The 23,425-nt window shown below is 55.5% G+C and overlaps 7 protein-coding genes across 7 annotated transcripts; 4 read left to right on the top strand and 3 right to left on the bottom strand.

Annotated features, from left to right (window-relative positions):
• Positions 1-449: 449 nt before the first annotated feature.
• On the top strand, positions 450-1,866 carry TRIREDRAFT_52172 (uncharacterized protein). Its single transcript, XM_006969044.1, has 4 exons — positions 450-887; positions 936-1,142; positions 1,222-1,374; positions 1,436-1,866. Exons 1-4 carry the CDS (start codon positions 510-512, stop codon positions 1,670-1,672), a joined length of 975 nt encoding a protein of 324 aa, XP_006969106.1. The 5' UTR covers positions 450-509; the 3' UTR covers positions 1,673-1,866.
• A 4,762-nt stretch (positions 1,867-6,628) lies between these two features.
• On the top strand, positions 6,629-9,093 carry TRIREDRAFT_111689 (uncharacterized protein; the record flags this gene model as incomplete). Its single annotated transcript, XM_006969045.1, has 3 exons — positions 6,629-6,633; positions 6,666-8,490; positions 8,602-9,093. The coding sequence occupies 3 exons, from the start codon at positions 6,629-6,631 to the stop codon at positions 9,091-9,093; spliced, it is 2,322 nt and encodes a 773-aa protein (XP_006969107.1).
• A 1,020-nt stretch (positions 9,094-10,113) lies between these two features.
• On the bottom strand, positions 10,114-10,563 carry TRIREDRAFT_42301 (uncharacterized protein; the record flags this gene model as incomplete). Its single annotated transcript, XM_006969003.1, has 1 exon — positions 10,114-10,563. A coding segment is annotated over one exon (450 nt), but the record flags the coding sequence as incomplete, so codon positions are not given.
• Positions 10,564-11,772: 1,209 nt separating this feature from the next.
• Positions 11,773-14,936, top strand: TRIREDRAFT_81911 (uncharacterized protein; the record flags this gene model as incomplete). The annotated part of the gene is made up of 4 exons (XM_006969046.1): positions 11,773-11,970; positions 12,036-12,419; positions 12,480-12,708; positions 12,769-14,936. Exons 1-4 carry the CDS (start codon positions 11,815-11,817, stop codon positions 14,934-14,936), a joined length of 2,937 nt encoding a protein of 978 aa, XP_006969108.1. The 5' UTR covers positions 11,773-11,814.
• Positions 14,937-15,292: 356 nt separating this feature from the next.
• Positions 15,293-18,462, bottom strand: TRIREDRAFT_123920 (Rho-GTase activating protein; the record flags this gene model as incomplete). Its single annotated transcript, XM_006969092.1, has 4 exons — positions 15,293-16,537; positions 16,607-18,068; positions 18,170-18,351; positions 18,417-18,462. 4 exons carry the CDS (start codon positions 18,460-18,462, stop codon positions 15,684-15,686), a joined length of 2,544 nt encoding a protein of 847 aa, XP_006969154.1. The 3' UTR covers positions 15,293-15,683.
• Positions 18,463-20,817: 2,355 nt separating this feature from the next.
• Positions 20,818-22,416, top strand: TRIREDRAFT_111694 (uncharacterized protein; the record flags this gene model as incomplete). The annotated part of the gene is made up of 4 exons (XM_006969047.1): positions 20,818-21,085; positions 21,151-21,363; positions 21,434-21,806; positions 21,888-22,416. 4 exons carry the CDS (start codon positions 20,818-20,820, stop codon positions 22,414-22,416), a joined length of 1,383 nt encoding a protein of 460 aa, XP_006969109.1.
• Positions 22,417-22,687: 271 nt separating this feature from the next.
• TRIREDRAFT_69399 (uncharacterized protein) lies at positions 22,688-23,115 on the bottom strand (the record flags this gene model as incomplete). Its single annotated transcript, XM_006969093.1, has 2 exons — positions 22,688-22,999; positions 23,068-23,115. Coding segments are annotated over 2 exons (360 nt in total), but the record flags the coding sequence as incomplete, so codon positions are not given.
• Between the last annotated feature and the right edge of the window lie 310 nt (positions 23,116-23,425).

The raw sequence follows: 23,425 nt of genomic DNA on the forward strand, positions 1-23,425 counted from the left end.
GCTTCACAAAGAAAGACTCGCGAGTGCCTTGTCGGCTGCTGGAGGTGAAAAGATCACCTTGAGAAGCGACTTGCCTTTGCGACGAGAAGAAAAAGATGGACAGAGAAGAAGAACTGGAAAAAAGAGAAACGAGAGGAGAGCGAAAAAAAAAAGTTTCTATATCAATTGTTGAGTGGGCAAGGTGGGGTGCAAAAAGCTGTAAGATGATTGGCAGACGGCGACGGTACGGAATCTTGATAATCCGATTGAGCCACATTGTCAGAAGGAAGTTGGGAAGGTGAGCAAGTGGGGAATCACAATTACAGTGGAGCATAGGTAGCTCAACAGTTGCGATAGCATCATGTGTTAAGAGCTGAAGTGCACCTTTCCTAACCGTCTGCTTGGAGCTCTTTTCGCGACACCAAAAGACCCCGTCACCCGCCGCCGCTGCCATCGTTTCCGAGGCTTTGTGAGGACTTGGTTGACACTACTCATCTTTAACTACGTCACAGCCACCAGCAACCTCCGACATGCCGCCTCTATTGCTCCGACCTCATGCCAGCCTCTCCCACGCCGAAGCTCTGCAGGTAGCTCAGCAAGCCCCCGAGTTCCTGCGGAAGAATCCTGCGTCATACTCAGCATCGCCGCTGTTCTCGCTATTTTCACCCCCAGAAAACTCCAAGACATGGACAATATACGAAAACCTCTTGCTCGCCTGTCTACGGACTGGTGACTATACAACGGCGCACCAATGCCTCGAAAGATTGGTGATTAGGTTCGGGGGGAACGACGAGCGCATTCAAGCCCTCAAGGGCCTGGTGAAGGAAGCCGAGGCAACAGACAACAGCGAGCTGGAAAAGGTGCTGAAGGAATACGAGGCAATCTTGGCCAATGATAACACAAACGTGGTGAGTATCCCGGTAGCAGTCGGCGAGCCCAAGGCTGATCGTAAACAGCCAATCTCAAAGAGGAGAATAGCGCTCCTTCGTGCAATGGGAAGGACAGCTGAAGCGAGCGAAGCCCTGGTGCAGTTCCTCGACTTCGCGACCACGGATGCCGAGGCCTGGATTGAGCTCTCAGACTTGTATCTGTCCCAGGGTCTGTACGCGCAAGCCATATACGCTCAAGAAGAGGCACTTGTCATCGCGCCAAATGCGTGGAATGTAAGGTGCCCCCAAGAAGAAGGTATACGCTGTTTGAGAAGCGAGTACGGATGCTAACCATGATTTGTTCTTCCTCTAGCTCCATGCCCGCCTAGGCGAGATGCTCTTCATGGCTGCAGAGTCTGGCAGCGATGGAAACCCTCAGGCGTATCTTGCAGAAAGCTTGAAGCGTTTCTGCCGAAGCATTGAGCTATGTGATGATTATCTACGGGGTTACTACGGACTGAAACGAGTATGGAAGGCGCAAAAGCAAATTTGTCGTTCAGAACAGGTTCGCTGATCCATGGGACTAGGTTACCGATAAACTCCTCGACAAGGATTTAAGGCAAAAGAAGCCATCGGATTCGGATGAGGTCACCCTACCAGAAACGTCGACGATTGAACAGCTCAACTTGGCTGCAACGAAGAAACTCGGCGATATTGTACGAAAGTACGATGCCAAGGATCCTCTTTGGCAGGGCTACGACTCTGGAGAGGTGGCAGCTGCCCGTGCCTGTCTTTCAGAGTCTTCACAAACTGTTGTGCGATGAAGGCGCGGATTTCAAGTTGGAGGAACCTTTTCTTAAAACTAGGAGATGCTTTCGGGATTTGGGTGGCTAGGATGTGAAGCTGGCACTTGGCAACCATCCTGACAACCCCTCACCAGGTGGAAACAAGTCTGGCTAGCGGCACGGAAAGGCGCAAGACGTGAGCTAGGCGAAGCCTTTGTGTGTCGTACAGAGGGTACGTAATACTGACTTGAAGTTGATGGACGCCTTGCAGATGGATAGGCGGGATGAGGGTACGTGACACGTGGAGTGGCCATTGAGCTGCTGGGACAAACGATGCGCATTGAGGGTACGTAATATCCGCGTTTGTGGCGAAATCGACATACTCGGGCGGTTGATATCCAAAGTGGTTTTCTTGGCCATGTATGTATAGACCCGGTGAATCAAGGCTTTTATTGCCGATGAACCTCTGGATTCCTGGAGTGTGATGCAGCCAAGCTGTCCAGCGGCGGGTGTGCAATACGCTGGCCTTTTTCTTCTTCTCCAAGCCTTGGATTGTCTACTATCAAGGTGGTTTCTACTGCATCTGATCTGCTAGCTAGCTATGTGAACAAGTGAACGGTTTGTCTCCCGTCCTCTTTCCAGCCGGTGGAAACCTGTAAATTGTACATGCTGCCTTCTTTGGGTACTCGTACAGACATCGTGGCCCTTTGGCTGCTTGTCCCACGGCATTACGCACGGAAAGGCATGCACGAGCACCAAGCAGTCCCGTGTCGGCCTGCGAGTGGCTCGGGCTCGGGCTCGCCCATGATGTTGCCGCTTCGTCTGATTTTGGGAAGCAGGGAGACCTCTTACGGGAGAATGCGAATGTGATACCCTCTACGGTAGACGGCAATATATGCCGGGATGTACGGGATACGTGGACGGCGTCGTACTCCGTTGGTGTGTTCGCTGCCAAACCACAGAGGGAGAGGAATATGGGAGAAGGATCGACGACGGAATGTATGTGCGGCTACGAGAACCATCTGGGGAAAAGTACTCGTATACATGCTCTACGATATGTTGTCGCGATCAAGGCCCACGAAGCATCATCCCTGCTTATAAGATTCGGTGGGCGAGGCTATTGCCAGAGCCTACAGACAACCACTGGCCTTGTACATGTAGGCTGGGCTTAGAGGCTGGAACCCAACAGGTTCTATCCTCTGAGAGCAACAAATGTCTTTGCTAATACATACTAATTTCCTTCTTTCGCTTCTTCCCCCCTGGTCGCCATAATGCCCGGGATATTCTAGGCTGCCAATTGCTGCCTGACAGTGTTCATGCATTCGTGCGGCGCCGTCTCGGAGACAATGAGTCAATCGATAGAGCCGGGTTGGGCGTCAATGCAGGTGAGTTCAATTTCTTGGGCTCCGCAACTTGAAGACTCTGAATGCTTGTGGGCCTAGGAAAAGAGATGGCTACTACGTATGAAGAATATGCAAGCAAAGGACTTCACGGAACCAAAAGTCAGTGTGAGCGGTTGACGGGTGCCGGATCGGTAGAGATGGCGGGCTGATATCGATACTACCTAGTACCTACCTAACACCCACCTTACACTCCATCGCCTACCTATGTGGGCGTCTCTGATTGCCAAGAAAGTGTTCAAGCGGGCGAGAGGCTTCAGATATTGTCAGAAAGTTGATGTCAAAAACGACCTTGTGCATCTCACCTATACCACTACTTCACCGGATCATCCACACGGCAGCGTCAGATGCTTCTGGCTCAACTCAGCCGACAAACACGGGAGGCCCGGGAAGTGCTGCTGCTGCTGCTGCCGCCTGTCGGATCACAGATGCTTCAGCAGCGCCAGGAACACGTATCATGTTACATTGCCCTCGGCTCAGCGCATCTGCAGCATCCATCGGCTCTGGGGAGCTCCAGTTAATCATCGACGGAGGGAGAGGGGCGGTCGATGTGTGCATGAAATGATATACTACGAGTACTAATCGTCCACTACTACCCTGCATGCTACTCCTCGACTGCATGGGCTCTGCTCCGTACATGCAGAAGACCGCCAATGAGCTCAGCCGCCTTGCTATATGCTCTCGACTATCTGTAGTCATATACTACGGAACATCAGCATGTGAGCATCTGCAAGGCCAGGGACACGCAGCTGAGAGTTGAGTGTGTAGGTATTCTGCAGTAGGAGAACCCCACTCGGCAGGGCAATTCTCAGGTGAGTCGCTGTCACGGACTGGCACCTGTACGACTGCAGTCCGCTGTGAATCGACGTGCCTCAATCAGAAGATACTACTATATGTACGGATACTATACCGTCACCTTATAGGTTGATCTGGGGAGCTTGCATCCTCGTCCATCATCGCCAGCAGGCGGTCAGCAGTCAAAGACGGGCCTATCAGAGGCGGGCGGATTGGGCGGAGAGGAGGTTGTTGCTGAATGGAGGTGAGGATGCAGACATGTTCCGTCTGGACTGAGAACAAGGGAGTGAGAAGAAACAAGTCATACGGCACGCACGCACGCCAGAGTCAGCCAGCTCATATTTGCCGTGCCATGTAAGGTAGGTACATAGGTAGGTGACTGATTGCACAGCAAGACGGGTTACACCATTGCTCTCACAGACTATCCGCGGCAAAAGAAGGGAGTGGCTAGGTATCTATTTAGCAGCCCAAGTTGCTTCTACAGAGTAAAGAGCCAGATTTACTATGAGATGTCAAGCTTATAGCCAGCCAGACAGGGGGGGAAATATAGCAATAGCAGCAGGAGATACAAACCCTTTCCTCTCCACTCTCAAATGAAAGTGGAACAAGCAAGGCAGTCAAAAACATTTTGTCTGCACCGCCCTACCTTACTTTAGGTGGTCATCTTGGCGGTGATCAGCCTGATGTCCATACCTTGGTAGGTGCTCTGGAGCCCTTTTCGCACAGCCTGCCATTTACAGGTACCGGGTGCATGGGCAACATCACACAGCCCTAAACGCCGCCATCTTGATTTTTGGTCATGTTGAATTTCCATCATCATCATCATCAGCAGCAGCAGCAGCACATGAGACAACAGCTCTAAGCATCTCGCCAGAGGAGATAAAGTAAAACAGCAAATGACAAGCGGATACTAGGTTAGTAAGTTAGTATAATGATTTTGCTTCCTGGACTCCTTTCAGTCCAACCCGGCAGTGCTCGCCCAGTCTAAAGTACCTCGCCTCGTTTCTCATCCACTGCCCTTGATCCATCTGATCCATCCAATCCATGAAGCTTCCATGCCCGATCCCCCACGATGGGCCGCTAAGGCGTTACAGTACTAGTGAGAGCTCCGCGCCGTCCCGCTGAGGGCCAGAAGCTCCAGCAACACCAAAAAGAAGATTTGAACACAAAGATGCCAAGGTACAGACTGAAAAATCGATATGAGTCTATGCACTCGCCTGCAGTGTGCGCTGTTCATCTGCAAACATCTCCCCATTCGGTGATGATGGGGCGACTCCTTCTGGCCACTCCCGCTGCTCACACATTCACTCAATCCTCCCTTTTTGTGTGAGTGTTGGTATTCGTCCTTCTTCCCTGTTCTGCGTCTAGGTAGTATGTTGTTTATCCGTGAGGTACTTTGTGTTGTATCGCGGCTGGCAGCGCCACACCCAGCTGGTTGCTCTACCTGAGAGTACCTGCACAAGCTGCAGATGCGCCCAGGCTGCCAGCAAGCACCAGAGTGCCGCCTTGGTACACTTTAGACACAGCCATGGGCTGCACAGCCGCTTGACCTGAGCTGTTGATGCCTGCACACACATACACACACTCACACACACACTCACACACACACACTCACACACCGTTTCATCGCGCATCCTCACCTCACCATCCACTTGCGTCTCTCTGTTCCTCATGCTGCTGCGCTTCTCTCTGTCTCTCTCTGCTTCTCTCGACTCCTACACACAGCAAATTGTGTACCAGTCTTCCCCCAACCCAGATCTCAGCGCCCCCTCACCGCCGATCGCCCACACAACCCCCCGTCGATGCTGGCTTGTCGTTGGTCTGCCTGTCACTGCATCTGACAAACGCCTTGTGTGTAATACCACCCCAACTGGCATTCTGAGAAATTTTTCTCTGCTTGTATTTTTTATATTTTTGCCTGTGATTTTTTATTTTCTCTTCTTCTGGTTTTTGTTTGCACGTACCGACTGGGTACTCAGACTTGATAAGACCCTCGGAAATCCCCCGCCCTCGCCCGCTGAGCGCCTTTTCCGCTGCCCTCTCCAGGTTCTCACCAACCTACCAGCCAGCTTTGTACCCGCCTACCTAAGACACACGAGGGAGCATAGAGGATACCTTGACAACTGCCTGCTACCTACTTCAGTTACTGTCACTTCTTTGCCCGTCTCATGATTGTTATTGTTATTTGATATCTCCTCCTACTTTCTCCCATTGAGCTCTCGGCTAGTAGTCTAGCACAATTGCACACCGTTTCCATAATTCGTACCATCCCTAGCAGTCCAGGCATACCTAAGGTACAGACCAACCTGGCCGGTACTTCTCTCTCTCTCGGCCATTCAAGACTCATCGCATCAACTTCAACGAGCTGGTCAAGGTAGTAGTTAGTGACTTCTGCTGCCTTAGTCACTCTGCGAACAGCCCTTGATTCGCCCAGCTGTCCTCTGTCCTCTCTCAAATTCTCCCTTTGCATCGGCTTTTTCGCCTCCCTTTGCCTCTCCCTCCTCATCCTCTCACGGATCTGCAGAGGCTCGCCATTTTGGCCGCTTGGATTCGACCGGACTACTGCAGTTTCAGGCTGCTGACCGAACCGGCTTGGGCTCGTTGCTGTGTTTTTTTTTTTTCTCTCTCTCTCTCTCTCCCTCCCCCCCGTTGCCGCCCGCCCTAAGAGCCAGCCATCTTTTGGTCCCCCGCCATTCCCTCCCCAGGTATTCCAGACACAAACAATCGTCCCATCGTCGGGCGGTCTTGTGCGGCTTGTGGTGAGTAGAACGAAGGCAATCCTGCCACAAGTTTGCCTGTGATGAGGTTAGTACTGCAGCCCCGACTTTGCCACGCAGCCCGCCAGAAGCTGCCTCCCGCAACCCAAGCGATCGAGTCGACAGATGCGATACTGACCATCGTCGCCCCGGCAGCGCCTACAGATTTGCAGACCGACGACCCCAGCCTCGGACGGCCTCTTACGACAGGACCGCCGGCTACGACAGACGCCGCAGCCCGCCGTCCGCCTACTCGAGCGAGGAGGACTCCCAGCAGGGCGAGTACTCGGACGCCTACTCGGACAACTACGACGACGACTACGACGACGACCTCCAGCCGTCAGACTCCGCCTCGACGAACCACGGCAGGCCCCAGCTGCGCACCCGCGCCTCTGAGCAAACCGCCACGAGGCGCCAACGGCCCGCGCCTAGACAGGACGCCTCCTACCATCAGCAGGTGCAGTCTTACGCACCGGCCGCACCGCCCAGCGTGGATCCCTCCGAGGAATACGGCCACTATGGCCACTATGCCCAGCACCCACACGCGCACCAGCAGCATCCGGCTGGTCGCAACAGCTACTATGGCCGCGGCCACCCGGCTTATCCCGGCCAGCAGCAAAACCACGTTGGCCCCTACATGGGATACAACGGCGGCGGCCAGATGGCGCCCTATGGCAACTACGGCGCCAATCCCTTCTCGCCCACCGGCTCATCCAACGGCAGCTACTATGGCGGCGACCAGAGGCACATGTACGACATGATGCCATACGGCGCTCCCCCTCCAGGGCCCTACTACAGCCCACAGCACGGGGCCCACTACCCCGGCATGCCGCCCCCCATGATGCAGCGCCACCTGCCGCAGCCTCCACAGCCGCCGCCCACTGAAGCTCCCGCTCCCGCCACGCCTCCCGCCCCAAAGGAGCCCACTCCAGCCCCGCCGCCGCCGCCCGATCCCGAAAAGGAGCGTTTGCAGAAGGAGCTCGCTGACTTCAAGGCCGAGCAGGAGAGGGCCGAGAAAGCAGCGCGGCAGCGGGAGCTGGAGGAGAAGATCCGCAAGGACGCCGAGGAAGCCCTGGCCAAGAAGATGGAGGAAATGAGGTTGCAGCAGGAAGAGGCCAGGAGGGAGATTGAGCGTGCCAGGGCCGAAGCCGAGCGCGCTGCCCGCGAGAGGATTGAAGCCGAGAAGAAGGCGGAAGAGGACAGGAAACGGGAGCATGCTGAGGCCATGGCCCGCGCCGAGGAGACTGCGCGATTTCGGTTCGAAGCCGAAATCAAGGCCGCCGAGGAGCGGAGGAGGAGGGAGGATGAGGAGCGCGCTCGCGCTGAGGAAGCGGCTCGTCTCCGTCTGGAGGCGGCCATACGGGCAGAAACCGCCGCCAAAGCCGCCGCTGAAAAGAAGGCCGCGGAGGAAGCAGCCCGGATCGAGGAGGCCACCCGCCTCCGCATCGAAGCGGCTATGAAGGCCGAGGCCGAGGCCAAGGCAGCTCAGGCCAAGAGGGAAGCCGAAGAAGCCGCTCGAATTGAAGAAGCGGCCAGGCTCCGTGTCGAGGCGGCTCTCAAGGCGGAGGCAGACGCCAAGGCCGCAGCCGCTCAAAAGGCAGCCGAGGAGGCCGAGAAGCTCAGGCTGATTCAGGAAGAAGCCAAGGCCAAGGCCGAGGCCGAACACCGGGCCAAGCTTGAGGCCGAGAGGGAGGCGGCGCAAAAGGCTGCCGAGGCTGCTGCCGCTGCGAAGAAAGAGGCCGAGGAATTGAAAAAGAAGATCCAGGAGGAGACTCGGGCCGCCCTGGAAGAATCCACACGCAAAGCAGAGGAGGCAGCCAAAAAGGCAGAGCTGGCGCCCATCAAGTTTAAGGATGCTGTTGGTCGAAAGTTCAGCTTTCCCTTCCACCTCTGCAACACCTGGCAGGTATGTTTCCGGCTATTGATGAGAACCCTTCTTATCAGCCCCCTCACCTTTGGCCCCGTCCTTTGTGTAATGACTTTCTCTGGCAAGCTGAACTGACATGTATGGTACCAGGGAATGGAGGAGTTGATCAAGCAAGCCTTCCTTCAGGTCGACGTCCTAGGACCTCATGTCCAAGAGGGTCACTATGACTTGATCGGCCCCAACGGCGACATCATTCTGCCCTCCGTGTGGGAAAAGGTGATTGAGCCGGACTGGGCCATTACCATGACCATGTGGCCGCTCGACAAAGCACCACCGGTAGGCGGACCCAAGCTCCCGCCCGGGATGCCTCCGATGCCCAAGCACGATCAGATGCCGCCAGGGATGTCACCGCTCAACCGACCGAGACCCGGCGCGGGCATGCCCCAGATGCCCCAGATGCCGCCGCCTCCGCCCGGCTGGCACGGCGGCCCCCCTCCCACGCCTCGGGGCCCCCCAACGGTGCCTCCCGGCATCAAGATTGTCAACGCGGCACCGCCAAAGAAGAAGAGTAGTTCCAGCAGCAGCAAGCAGAACACCACCATGCTGAATTTCCTGTCGGGAAAGCCTGTGAAAAAGAAGTGAGCTGAGAGAATCCAACAAGTGCTCGTCGAGAGGAGGTTGGCTAACATCGGTCATAGGTCAACGAAGAAATGATGCCGATTCTGCCTCCCATTGCATGAGATTTGATTCAGGGGGAGCACGGGAGCTTTGACTACGATTGCATCACACATGCAAGCGACTGACTTAATGACTGCCTCTTTCTGCTGTAACTGATTTTCTCTTCTTTCTCTACCTTTCTCTTCATCGTTCCTTTCTTCCTTTTCTTTTTTTTTCGCCTTCTCTTCACCATCTTGCAATCTGATTCTCATGATTTTATGCCCTTATCTGTTGTTGCTTTTGAGCGAAAGATTCCCCTCTTGTTTCGTCGTCCGTGGTGGTTGAGCGCTCAAGCTTTCATTGTCTTGGTTCGGCTTCTTCACACATCCGGTTGCATTTGTCCTAGAGTATGTGGCATTCGCCTGTGCGACGGAGAAAAGGGTTGCGATGCGTCGAGTCTCGGATCCTCATGATGTCTGGCTTTGACACCCCCCTGCCCGGCGGCTGACATGAGAGACGGGGACGTTATGGCGTATATGGAAGATGACATTTGGATATCAGGGAGCAATTTGGAGCGGGTTAGACAAAGGGGGATGGCTACGTCTGATGAGGATATGATCTATTTGCTTGCTTTGTAGTTTTGCTCTTCTTCTTCTTCTTCTTCTTCTTCTTCTTCCAGTCTGTTTGTGGTGTGCGTTTATGGCTGCAACGGAAGGGAAAGCTGTTGAGCTACGAGAAGGGGGGATGTTAGTTGTCGCGAGTCTAGGGACCCTAAATATCTATCTCAATCTATCGAATCATCATTACCCGTCTAGCACCTTTTCCGCCTCTGATTCTTCCCATACTCTTTCTGGTGTCTAGCATCGTCATTCATGAGTTCCCCAGTAACGTCTCCAAGGCAGCTCTGCGCTACAGACGCTGCTGAGCGCTTAGTTTGGAGTGCACTCGCTTTTCAAACGCTTCAATCATGAGAGCGGCCATCTTATCGGAAACAGCAGCGCTGACGGCGGCATAGAGAGGGTTGACAAACTCGAACGTAATGGTGAGCCGGACCTCGGTGGAAGGCGTTGTTGCGGACTGCCGGGTCACTGGTGTCAAGGACCACAGTGTCTCGAGGGTCTTAAAGACGGACGAGGCGTCTTTCGCAGGGCCGTCCCCAGCAGACCCTCCGCTACGGGCCTCGACGGAGACGCCGGGGACGCAGCGCAGGCGGCTGGTAAAGACCTCGTCGAAGCCGCCCCAGCCGACGTGCAGGTCGGCGAGGGCGGGCCAGCGGCGGCCGGAGGCGTCTGGCGGGGACCACTGCGTGACGCGGGAGCGGGAGCAGTAGGGGACAAAGGACGAGTAGGAGTCGACGTCTGCGATGAGCTCGTAGAGGGGCTCGCGGGCGTAGGGGAGGGTCCGCGTGGCGACGAGGCTTTGGGGGGAGGAGCCGGGGAGGGAGATGAAGGCGCGGTGGCGGCGGGGGAGGGCCGGTGAGGGAGGGCTGGAGAGGAGGAGACGGCGAGAGGCGGTTCGCGCGGCCATGATGTGTGTGGTTTGGAAGGCGAGGAGGCGGGAATGGTGAGCGAGCGAGCGGATGAGTGAGTGAGGCGGATGCGGATGCGAAAGCGAATGCGCCGTTGGACGGTTTGCGGCGAGTGAGAAGATTAAATGGAAGAGGTCAATGCCATGATCAATGAATAGTGATTGACGACATGTAGAGAGTTGATATGCAGAGAGAGAGACTTATACCGGGCAAACGGCAAGATTTAGAAAAGAAGTATGGGCATAGGACAAAAAAAAAGAAGCCTTTCGCGAACCGACTGCGGCGCCAATAGAGGACGTCACAGCGGGTTTTCGCCGGTCCGTAGTACCTGACCTGGGTACTAATATCAGTACTTGCACACCTGCAGCAAAAGCTCCGAGGTTTCGGCGGCAATTCCGTCATGGCTCAGGTTCTCTCTTCCCGTTATTACGACTAAGGGTACCTCTGCCCATTGGGTGTGACGACGCAACCTTGGCCTTTCGTTAGCGGTCACCTAAAGGTACCTACCTACCTACTAGTACCTTACCTTACCTAACGCCTAAATCAACGCCTTGAAGCTATCTCGAGCTTCCTCCTCCGTCTCTCTCTATTCTGCCTCTCACGCATTCGCTCGTCGCCCCTCCCGCGAAGACAACGACGACAACCCGCGACACCAGGACTTGAGCGCGATAGCAGGATGGTTGGGCTGCTGCGAGCCTTCATCTTCATCACTCCCTGACGAGAGCCACGCCTCGCTCGCTCCCCGAACTCTCTCTCTCTCCGCTCCGATTCGGTCTCTCGCCAGGCCCTTCGCTTCCGTCCCATCGCAAAGCCCCGCGCGGGGCAATCCGTCATTCCAACATGTAAACCTCCATCCATAACGGCGGGCATCAGAAGAACGTACATACGCAGGTGAACGGTCGCTGATTGCGCGCGCATTGCAGGTTCGAGAAGTCGCTCTACGACCTCATCCGGGGTCTGCGCAACCACAAGGGCAATGAGAAGGAGTACATCCAGAAGACGCTCAAGGAGTGCCGCGCCGAGGTCCGCAGTCAGGACATGGGTTCGTTCCATCTTCCTCTACTCTCTCCCCAGTCTCCTCAAGCGACTCGTCTCTCTCTTCAATCAGATGACCGCTGACAGCTTCTTCTCATGCAGACCTCAAGGCAACGGCCCTCCTCAAGCTCATCTACCTGGAAATGGTCGGCCACGACATGTCATGGGCCTCGTTCCACGTCCTCGAGGTCATGTCGTCACCCAAGTATCACCAGAAGAGGGTGGGATACCTGGGCGCTGTGCAGAGCTTCCGGCACGACACCGAAGTCCTCATGCTGGCCACCAATCTCTTGAAAAAGGTCTGTCTCTGCAGCCTTTCCCTCGTCTCACGCCTCACTCCTACTGATACTGCCATCGTCATTAGGACTTGGCTGCTACCTCGCCGACGGTCATCTCCCTCCCGATTGCGACTCTCCCCCACGTCATCACCCCGTCTTTGGCTCTCTCCACCCTCGCCGACCTGCTGCCGCGACTGAACCACAGCCATGCAAACATACGCAAGAAGACCCTCGTCACGCTGTACCGCCTGGCGCTCGTATACCCCGAAGCTCTGCGTGCAGCATGGCCCAAGATCAAGGACCGGCTGATGGACCCCAACGAAGACCCCAGCGTCACTGCGGCCATTGTCAACGTTGTCTGCGAGCTGGGTTCGCGACGTCCCAAGGACTTTTTGCCTCTGGCGCCACGGCTATTCGAGCTATTGGTCGACAGCGGTAACAACTGGATGGCCATTAAGCTCATCAAGCTTGTTCGTCTCCCCCCCTCCCCCCCTCTTCTCCTGTTGGATCCAACTAACCTCATCATTCAGTTTGCGAGCTTGACACCGCTTGAGCCTCGCCTTGTCCGAAAGCTGCTACCTCCCCTGACCAACATTATCCGAACTACCCCGGCCATGTCCCTGCTGTACGAGTGCATCAACGGCATCATCCAGGGCGGCATTTTGGACAGCGCCGAGGACGTCGCGGGAGCAGACGAGATTGCAACTCTCTGTGTCAACAAGCTGCGAGGAATGATTATGATTAATGGCGATGCAAACCGTGAGCTATCACAATCCACCCCTTTCTCCTGTTCTTATGGTGGCTAACGTACCGAGCAAGTCAAATATGTTGCCCTGTTGGCTTTCAACAAGATTGTTCTCACACACCCCCATCTCGTTTCCCAGCAGGAAGACGTCATCCTGGAATGCATTGACAGCTCGGACATTACCATTCGCGTCCAGGCCCTCAACCTCGTCAAGGGTATGGTCACCAGCGATAATTTGGTTCCCATCGTGAGCCGTCTCATGAAGCAGCTCAAGTCGTCTCTGCCGTCCAAGGATCGCCGTGTTCCCGGAAGCTCAGCCAATACTCCAGAGACAGAATCGGACGATGAAGCGCAAACCGCGATCACCGCGCCAACTGTCCGAGACACGCAGGCTCTCCTCCTCCCCGACGACTACCGAATAGACATCATCGAAAGGATCTTGTTCATGTGCTCCAAGGACAACTATTCGAGCGTGCTGGACTTTGATTGGTACATTGATGTGCTGACACAGCTCGTGCGCATGTCCCCTGTGCCCCGAACCTTTGACGCCGACACCGGCGCCCTGCTCCCGACCCGTCAACAAGTCGATGTGGCCGAGAAAGTAGGAGACGAGCTGCGGAACGTCGCCGTCAAGGTCAGAGCAATGAGAGCCACTGCCGTCAGGGCGGCGGATCTCATTCTCGATCAATTGCTGTCTGAGAATCCGGTTGGACATTCGCTCAGCTCGGGAGCCCTCAGGTCGGCCATATGGATCATTGGGGAGTACTCAATACAGCTGGCCATGCCAGATGACAGCCTCAATGCACTGCTGCAGGCCATTCCGAGGATTGGGAAACCCGACATTCTCGCAGTGGCGCTCCATGCCACTGCCAAGGTCTTCTCATCCATTGCCGGCAGTGAGCTCGAGCCGTGGACCGCGGAGCGGAAGTCGAGGATCTCGCTGCTCCTCGCCCGCATCCTAGACGTGCTGGAGCCGCTGGCCCTCCATCCAAGCCTCGAAGTACAAGAGAGAGCGGTCGAGTTTATTGAGCTGCTCAAGCTTACCGCAGAGGCGGTCTCGGGGCAACCCCCGTCAACAGATGAGAATAACCAAGAGCCGCCTTTGCTCCTTACACAGGCCATCCCGTCCTTGTTTACCGGTTGGGAACTGAATTCCGTCGCCGCGCATGCGCAGAAGAATGTACCCCTTCCGGAGGGGTTGGACCTCGACGAACCAATCCACGGCAACCTCGGTCGGCTCCTGTCTCAAACCGACATTGTCACTCTTCAGTCAGACGAAGCCGACGACTTTGAGGTCTACTATCATCAGCGGCCACCGCCTTCAAGCATCTCATCGTCAGCACCGGCCATCACTAGACTGGCCGATCCGGATGACGACACGGCAGGCTCTTATCAGCAAGCGAGCGAGGATAGCTACTTGGATGCCGATATTCTTGCCAGGAGAAAGGCAGAAAGGATGGAGAAGAACAAGGACGACCCCTTTTACATCCCGAGCGATAATATCCTCAGGACATCAACGCCCATTCACAATATCCTGCAGAACAATAATGGGCCCGCCTTGGACATTGACTCCATACCCGTCATGCAATTAGACCTCGAGAAGATTGGCCACACAGTCGCCGCGCCCTCCCGACCGCGGCCGCAGCCACGACAGAGGGTCGTCGTAGCTACTGATGAGACTCTCGAAGGCAGCGACAGCGGCACGGGGCGGCAGTACGACTCGGAAAACAGCACACTCCCCAAGGCCAGATCTAAGAAATCAAAGCAGCACTCCCTCCTCCAGGTGGACTCCAGCACCATTGGCTCGTTCAGCCTCGAAGGCAACCCGTCCGAGGCGTTTGACTATGAAAGGCAGCAAAGGGAGGAGGCGGAGATGCAGCAGGCTATGAAGGAGGTGGAGCGGCTACGGCTGGAGATGCAGCGCGCCAACGAGAGGATACAAATGGCCCAGGGGGCCGACGTACAGGGCGTCGTCATCAAGAAGAAGACGAAGAAGAAGGCCGCAGCCAAGAAGGCCGCAGACGGCGCCGAGAACGAGGGTACAAAAGTCAAGCCCAAGAAGAAGGTCAAGAAGGCGGCGTCGCAGGCCGTAGAAGGGGGAGGAGGCGGCGGCGGCGAGGATGCCAGCGGTGCGCCGGCTGCTTCAGCAGATACATCGGGGACCCCTCCTGCAAAGGTGGCGCCAAAGAAGAAGAAGAAGAAGAAGGTGGCGCCTGTCGAGGAAGCTGAGGTCGCTGGATAAAGCGGTGGCTGGAAACCTCTACATGTTGTTGCTCTGAAGAGGTGGCATGGTGGGGAGAGAGGGGAGGAAACTGGCTGCTATTACTACAAGCTTGTACATAAAGAGACGGAGGATTGATATATGGGCGGAAACTGGGCTTGCGTTGGCCTTTGTCAACATCAGAAAACAGGGGGTAAAGTGAAGGTGAAGGAGAGGGGCTATGAAAACCACCACCCTCTGCTTGCCAAGCTTCTTCTTCTTCTTGCTGTCCGTACAAGTACTGCAGCGCGTCACCATAGAGGAGATGAACCAGGATACGATACGACATGCTGAAACCAGAAGAACAAGATATATATTTCCAAACGCAGCAAAAGACACAAAAGATGTACCAAAGTGTAGCCCCAATATATGAATGGCCTTCTCAACCTTTCGTCTTGTACTTGCCTCCTCCTTTCTCGCACTTTCAACCCTTTCTTTCCCTCATAGTGATTTGTGCCTCCCTTTTGACTCCAGAAATTTCAGCCAACGCATCTACCGTAATCTACCCTTCCTACCGAGAAACTTTTTACATCACATCTCTTCCTTCAGATCGCCACAACCAAAAGGTGGGAGGGGAACTGGTGTTCTTTCTCCCCCGCCATTCGCTCTGGGTGGATATCTACAATAAACGGGTAAAAGCACACATAAACATTTCAGTCATGGTCCGTAAATCCGTACAATGGGGCATAAACGACAAGGAAATTCATGTCATCGTCGCAATGGACTTCACTAATCGTCCATCGGCCTGTCCTCCAGGGTCACACCACGAGGGCTTGACTCCCTCGGCGGGGTGGCGGGGATGCCCGCCGAGAATCTGGACGCCACTGACCTGCCCAGGCTGTCGCGCTTCTCCAGGACGTGTCCGGGCTCGACCTCCGTCTTGAGCGGAGATCCGTTGGTGGTGTCAGGCGGGCTGGCGCTGCCGTCCGCTGCGGGGACCTCCAGGCTGGACCGCTTGATGGCGTTGAGGCTGCCGAGGCTGCTCCGGTGACGGTCGGAGGCGGTCGTCGGGCTGGTCTGGATAGGGAATCGAGTCTCGGGCCCGCCGCTGCTCCGCTCCCGCCGGTGGCCTCGGGGACCCGGCGCAGGGCTGGTGGCGCGGCTCCGCGGGGCGTGATGGACCTTCTTCTCGAGCAAGGCCCTGTTCCTCTCCTCCATCAGCGCTTTTCGGTTGCTCTCATCGGTGCTGATCGCTCGAGGGCGGCCCGGGGCGGAAATGGAGTGGCTGAGGGTTGACATGCGCTTGAGCTCGCTGAAGATGGCGTCCTTGTGCGCAAAGAGATCGCGGACCAGTCGGCTGGCGTGCTTCTCTTCCATCGTAAGAGAAGTCTCCATTCGGGGGCGCAGAATGCAAGGCGCCAAGGAAGTGGCCAACGCCGCAACGTATTCCTCATCGGCCGAAGTCAGGTCGATGAGGCGGGTGAAGTGATTCATGCACGCATCTAGTGTGGCAATGTTGGTCAACCGGAGCTGCGAAAGCGTCTGCTGGAGTACCGCAATCCGAGACGCCTCTGATGTATCGGTTGCAGGGGTGTTGTAGATTGTCCGGACGATTTCGTAAACGTGAGAGGAAACCAAGGAGTCTAGTAGAAGGGGTTAGATCCGACAACGCTTCGCAAGTAAGGAGGGAGCAAGTCGGTGCTGCTGCTTACCGGGAAGTTCGAGGAGATAGAGCTTCAGGAGGGATGCGACGGTCGGGATATCAAACTCGTCAAAAACTTCGGGGGCAACTGGCTTGCCGTCATTGACCTTTGCACGGAGCTTGTGCGTCTGGGCAAGGGGCACGTCGAGCAGCCACACTCCCCGCCTTGCCTCGTCGCCTTCCAAGTCAGGGTAGTGGTTGTCCAAGTAGGTCAGGATCGTGGTGATGATGATTGGGACACGCTTCTTATCGGCTCTTGCGCGCGCCTCCAGATCAACACCAAACGTCTGTTCGTCAACCTTGTTGTAGTAGTTCTCGTAGACGACAACCTTGGGGATGAAGCTTCCGGTGCGGTAATTCTCCAAGAGGTATCGGAGATCGCCCGAGGGCTGCACGGTCTCTTGGAAGAGCATCATCTTGTCGACAGTCGACTGCAGGCTGGGAATCACATTGCCAATAGTTCCCGTGAAGTCGAGGATAACCGTCTTGATGGCCTTGAGCCTATCGAGCTCGCAGCGCTCAAGGAACTTGAGATGCAGGAAGATGAGCTCCTCAAGTTCGCAGCGGAGCTCGTCGAGCTTGCGCACACCGGCCTTGTACTTCTCATCGGCCTCCCTCGCCTCGCGCTGCAGCCGCTGGGGAGCAGTCTCTCCAGGATGAGAGTTGCTGAGCACGTTCCAGTTGGACAAGTACTCGCTGACCGTTCCCACCACGGGTGACGAGTCGCCGCCATCTGAGCCTGTAGTAGGCATGGAAAAGGTCCGGCCGAGCGTCTGCTTCTTCTCGGGGATTCCGGCAAGCTGGAAGGCCTTGGGCCTCCACTGGTAAAACATTTTGGAAGAATTGGCAAACGTGTTGCCGACGTTTCCGATGAGTCGCAGCATGCCATTGGAGATGAGGTCTTGTCCGATCCTCTCAGCATAGCTGACACTCGTGGTTCCCATGCTTCGCTGGAGATACTCGACAATGTCCGAGCCGGATGACGTGTTGAGGTAGGTACCGAGGATGGGCACCTTGGTCTCTCCCATCTTGATCGTCGACAGCATCTGGGAGAGGATCTTCTTCATTTGCTCGGGCTGGTAGACGTCGTCGCCGATCTCGTAAACCTCGTCGTTCTGGGATTCTTCCTCCTTGTGGGGCTGGACCTTGATCTCGGGAATCGGCGGGGCGTTTGGCTGGTTCTGCTTGGGGCTGGATTCGGGGTCCTGGAAGGCGAGCTTGTTCTCCTCTTCCAGATCTTCCACCAGTCGGCACTTGTTGAAGTAGTTTGAGCGGAGCTTCTTGACCGCCTCGGCTTGCTTGTCGTGCGCCTTGATTCGCAGCTGGAGAACATCTTGAGAGTCCTGGATGCGCGTCTCGTGCGCATCGCACCATCGAGAAAAGGGGTTCACGACCAAGTCGCGGATGTTCTTGGCGATTCGGATGTGGCTTTGCGAAGCCTCTTGCATCTCCGCTCGCATGCCATCGTAGGCCTATAGAGAGTTTCGGTGTTAGCGATCTCACCGTCCACCGCGGCCCGTGTATGGATGCGAATCGCAGCGGCGCAGCCTGGTAATCGGTTTGCTTGACTGACCTTGCGAACGGTGGCGCCATCGTCACGATTAAAGCCACCCGACAGCTTGTCTGCGGCGGGCGCAATATCAGCGAGGCGCTGGCCATACGCTTCCTCGGCCTCGGCGCGCAGCCGAGCTATGGTCAGCACCTGGCGATTCTCTACAACGCCCTGCTGGAGCTTGCTGAAGAGGACACCGAGCCCTGGCGACGGTTAGACAAAGACGCCAGCGAGCAACTGCCACGAGAATGTGAGGGGAAATAAATACCAGCAGCATAGTCATTCGACCAGAAGGAGTCGGCGAACCCAGGCATCGTCGTCTACTCGAACTGTTCAGCTGCAGGATCATGCGATGGAGACGTCGGACAGCCGTGGGGCTTCGGTTCGAATGGGGGGTGGCTGTTGTCCCTCTCTCTGTCTCACTCGCTATTGGCGAGTTTGGAGTAAAAAAAAAAAGACTCGCCAGGAGCTCGTCTATCGTGAAGAACCAAGGCTCGTGTACGGCGGGCGGCACTCGCGAGAGAAGGCCGAAAACGTAGGAAGAAGGATGTAATCGAAGATAAAGGGGGACGGCCTGAGAGACGAGGAGGGAAAAAAAAGAAAAGACACAAATCAGCGCGCCAGAGTGGTATGAACGAACTCCAAGCGGTTGCGAATAGGAAAGACGATGATGAGCTTGGTGGAGAAGAAACGAGATGCAAGCCGGCGAGCAACAGAAAGCAGGAGAGAGAGAGAGGAGACTGGAGAAGAGCTTTCGCAGAAGGCTCGAGAACAAAGAGAGGCAGCGCGCTGGTGGTCCGCAAGTGGGCAGCTGTGAAGAAATGCAGGCTGGTCGAAGCAGGTGAGAGGAGGTTCACATGGATCCAAGGATGGAGGGCGGCCAGGGATCTTTTGGCGGCGAAACACGAAACAGCTGGGCTGTTAGCGCCTGGTAGCAGCAGCCCGGGCAGCACCTCAGCCAGGTACAGTACCAGACAGTGCTGGTACGGGGGGTCAGAGGAGTCTCTACAGGGGTCTCTACAGTATGGGTACGGGTATCAAGGCACTTGATCACTGCTCTGACCTCCACTGCCTGAGGCTGTACAGAGACACCCGACATGCAGGCTTCAAGTGCTCCATGCTTTGTATTACAAGGGCGGGCATCACCGGTTGTTAGGCCATGACGGGCCATTGCCTAGGCTCCCCTATTTTTTCATGCTCTTCTGACAAGTACTCTTCTGAGTCCATTTCCCTCTTCTCTTCTCCAAGTCAAAGAGGCCAACAGACGCTGCAATATCACGGCAGACTCCAGCAGCCCCAGGTCGTCCAATTCATGCTGGTGCTGACTGTGCTGGCGCAATCTAGACAAGTACCTAGTAGTGCTATCTCTGCTAGTGGTGGACTTGGGCACGCCGTGCTTGTGAAAAGGGCTTCACAGGCCACGGCGGCTGGCCAACGAGCACCCAGATGTTATAAATAGCACGCCGTAGTCATCATTGTGGCTACTGTATGGCTGATACCTCATAAGATCGCACAACGGTTCGCTCCGGTCTATAGGTAGGCAGTAGTAGGTGTCGTTCTACTCGCGCTCCTCATCACAGGCTTGTGAGCATCCCGAGAGGGAGGTACTTCACGCCCCGCAGATACCTCAGGTAATGACCCTTGTACCTGTACTGTACGAGGACGCTCCTGGTTTCACCGGCATGCTGACGCAGCTCTGAAATGCACTCGAGGCCCTCTCGGCATCTTTGACAGAGCACGGGCCACGTTTGTCTCCTTCGTATTACCTTCCCTTTAGCTAACATTCTGCGGCTGCCGGTTTGCTTTCACCGTCTCATCAGACCCGGTCACCGCTGATTTTGACTCTTGATTAGGTGCACATGGTCTGGCTGCGACCTCAAGTTCGACTTTTGCCTATAGTACTCTGACCGGAAGGGAAATATCTAAGGTATTTACTATACCCTCCGTACTATACTCAGTACCTACTAGTCAGCGTGAACGGTGAGCACAGATAAGTCGAGCCCTCTTGCTTTAGCTGGAAAGCCACGCGAGCTGCTATTATTAGGCGCCTTTGGTAGTACCTGCGTAAGGCAACCAGGAGCGGGTCGAAGACGGTTCTTGCAGACAAATACCTGCCAGGGCCAGCAGATAGGTAGGCATAGTACTACCTACTTGTACTATCAGTGGTTCGAAGCACCTGGAGGAGATCAACCTATCCAGGGCAGGTGGGTGCGGTGAAGAGCTGTGTGTGCCTTGCCTTCAGCCTCGGAAGAAGCGACGTGTGCATCCACCAGCTGTGGGGGTTGAGTCTTCGAGAGTACGAGTACTAACATGTACCTTACAAATAAAGCAACTACATCTTAGGATTTTAGATACCATTGCTAGCAAATCACCAGAACAAAACCTCTGATGGACCTGCAAGAACAAATACCAAGACAGCTCCTCCCTTGCCTCAAGAATGGCGTCATCGCGAGATCCCCCCAGGAAGGTGCCCAGGCCTGTAGAGATATGGTAGTACCAGAGCTTTAGTAATAAACCCAGCATCAACTCAAGTACTTCGTACAATTCGGGAATTGAGATAGGGCAAGTGCAGTGGTCAACCTCTCTTCCTCCTCCTCCTCCTCCTCCTCTTCCTCTCTCCTTATCTCGAGTCACGAGCAGCGTCACGCCGCTCAACCCCTTCCGATCCAATGACTGCCAAATCACACGCCATCCTGCCCACGGCGGGCAGCCCAGACTATCGCAACCCGAGTGCCGCCAACAGTCACGCGCAACAACCGCCGCACAGGCCAAACCTCAAGAAGCTCGCCCTGGGCGCATCGCTGGCTCTCGCAACCATCGGCCTGCTGTATAAGCCGGCCTTCAGTCACTACCAGCGAATCTCTCAGCACTCGTGCTCCAAGACGCTGACAGTCGAGGAGAGGGCTCACAAGATCCTGTCGACCACGCCTTTGATTGGTAAGTTAATGAATATCGCCCTGCCCTTGGCTGAAGCCGGAAGCTGACAAACGCCTCCTCGCCAGATGGTCACGTCGACTTCCCGCTTGTTCTCCGTGGCCCGTACGGGAATCATCTCACTGGAGATGACTTCACTGGCCCCTTTGAGAATGGGACGCTCAAGGGCCACGTCGACCTCGCTCGGCTGAGGGCCGGCCGCGCTGGGGGTGCCTTTTGGAGCGTGTACGCGCCGTGCCCTGCAAACGGCACCGACTTTTCGGATGACAACTATGCTGATAGTGAGTAAGAATATTCTTGACTATCCCTGTGTTGCATTGTATTGACGACTAATGTGCCCTCATCAAACAGGCCTGCAGTTCACGCTGCAGGAGATTGACATCATGAAGAGGTTATTCGCCGCATACCCGGATGACTTTGCTCACGACATTGACAGCTCCGATGCCATTGACGCCTTCCGAGCCGGGAAGCTCATCTCCCCCTTGGGCATCGAAGGCCTTCATCAGATTGCCAACCTGGCTGGCAACCTGCGCATGTTTCGCGACCTCGGCGTGCGATATGCGACCCTGACGCACAACTGCCACAACAAGTTTGCAGATGCAGCTCTGCTGGAGAGCCCCTTTCGGAAAGCAACCCCCGTCTGGGGCGGCATCAGCCCCCTTGGCCGGCAGCTGGTTCACGAGATGAATCGGATCGGCATGATTGTCGATCTTGCTCACGTCAGGTATGTCACTAATAGTAGTTGCATGTGCATGTGCAGCATAACCATTTGCTTACGAAATGCTCTCTTTTTTGTCCATTGTAGCGAAGATACAATGATTGATGCCCTCGGTGGCAGAGAAGACTGGGAAGGGTCCAAGGCACCCGTCATCTTCTCCCACAGCTCGGCGTACGGCATCTGCCCTCACCCGCGCAACGTCAAGGACAAGGTGCTGCAGCTAGTCAAGGAGACCGACTCCCTGGTCATGGTCAACATTGCCCCCCAGTTCATCTCCTGCATTGACAACGGCAATGACAACGGCGTCCCCGACGAAGACCCTGACAACGCAACCCTAGAAAGGGTTGTCGACCACATCACGTACATTGGAAGCCGCATTGGCTATGATCATGTCGGCATCGGCACCGACTTTGACGGCATTGGCTCGGTCCCCAAGGGTCTGGAGGACGTTTCCAAATATCCTGACCTGATTGCCGAGCTCCTGCGACGAGGAGTCAGCGACGCCGACGCCGCAAAAGTGGTGGGTGACAATCTGATCAGGGTTTGGAAGGCCGTGGATGCCATCTCCGCCGAGATGAAGGCCAACGGCGCGCCCGTCATGGAAGACAAGCTGTAGAGCAGCAGATCGTGCAGACCAGTGTGTGGCGTTGTCATGAGCGGCAGAAGATGTAGTATGTGTGCAGTGTTTTTGCGGTATGTTTCAGTTGCTTGCCCACCGTTCGTCGTCGTATATACATATATCATACAGGGCCCAGTATTTGCAGGCCGTTTTCTTTCTATTTTCGACACATTTCCATGCTGTAATTCGCAAAGCCCGTTTGTATTTCTTTCTTTCCCGGCCCAAACTCCGCGTCGCCTCCGCCGCAACATCAGCTTGAAACCAGGTTCTATGCCCTGCGATCCACCCTGTTGAGCTTGTTGGCCGTGGCCGTCTGTGTTCTCGTCCGCTGGCCACGGACGGGCAAACCCATGGCATGCCGTCTACCGCGGTACGACCCAATGTCTTTCAGCCTCCGGATATTCTCCTGGACTTGTCTCCTTGCGTCTGATTCTATAGACATTTGCGACAGTTCGGCCGTGAGCGAGGTGACCGTCTTGGGCGATAATGAGCCGACTTTGGCGAGGTTGTGGATCGAGTACTTGGCCATGATGCGGGCGGATGTGGTTGGGCCGAGGGCGTAGAAGGACTCGAGGGCTTTCTATACGAAGGAAATTAGAGGTTAGACGGTGGCCATCTTGATCGGATCGTGAGCCTATGGGTAGGTACCTTGACCAGCTGGCCCTCGTGGAAGCTGACTCCCAGGATGAACACCTGAAGAGAAACGGTTAGCTCAGCGATAAATTTTCAAGTAATGTCAATGGCAAGAGACAGTGTACCATCTTGTGTGTTTGTGCTAGATTACAAGTCGTTATTTGTCAAAAAGCATCCGCAATGTGTCGTCTGTGTCTGTCCTGGGTATAATTCCTCCACACTCTGAATACCTCGTTCCGAGCTTCTTTCTTCAAAGGCGTTGCGATGGAAAGGTTCGCTGCCGGACGGCTAAAAAATGGCTAAACTTGCCGGGCACTTCGACATTGCAATGGAAGTACGTACTGGTAGTAGGTACCTCTGTACCTGGACACCT

The sequence above is a fragment of the Trichoderma reesei genome, assembly GCF_000167675.1.
Source record: "Trichoderma reesei QM6a unplaced genomic scaffold TRIREscaffold_28, whole genome shotgun sequence".
Classification (NCBI taxonomy): domain Eukaryota; kingdom Fungi; phylum Ascomycota; class Sordariomycetes; order Hypocreales; family Hypocreaceae; genus Trichoderma; species Trichoderma reesei.

Excerpts from the sequence above, each read along its gene's own strand:
- TRIREDRAFT_52172 (XM_006969044.1), top strand. The coding sequence starts at position 510 with ATGCCGCCTCTATTGCTCCGACCTCATGCCAGCCTCTCCCACGCCGAA. Across the intron at positions 888-935 it reads CCAATGATAACACAAACGTG|CCAATCTCAAAGAGGAGAAT; the intron begins GTGAGTATCCCG and ends GATCGTAAACAG. Across the intron at positions 1,143-1,221 it reads TCGCGCCAAATGCGTGGAAT|CTCCATGCCCGCCTAGGCGA; the intron begins GTAAGGTGCCCC and ends TTCTTCCTCTAG.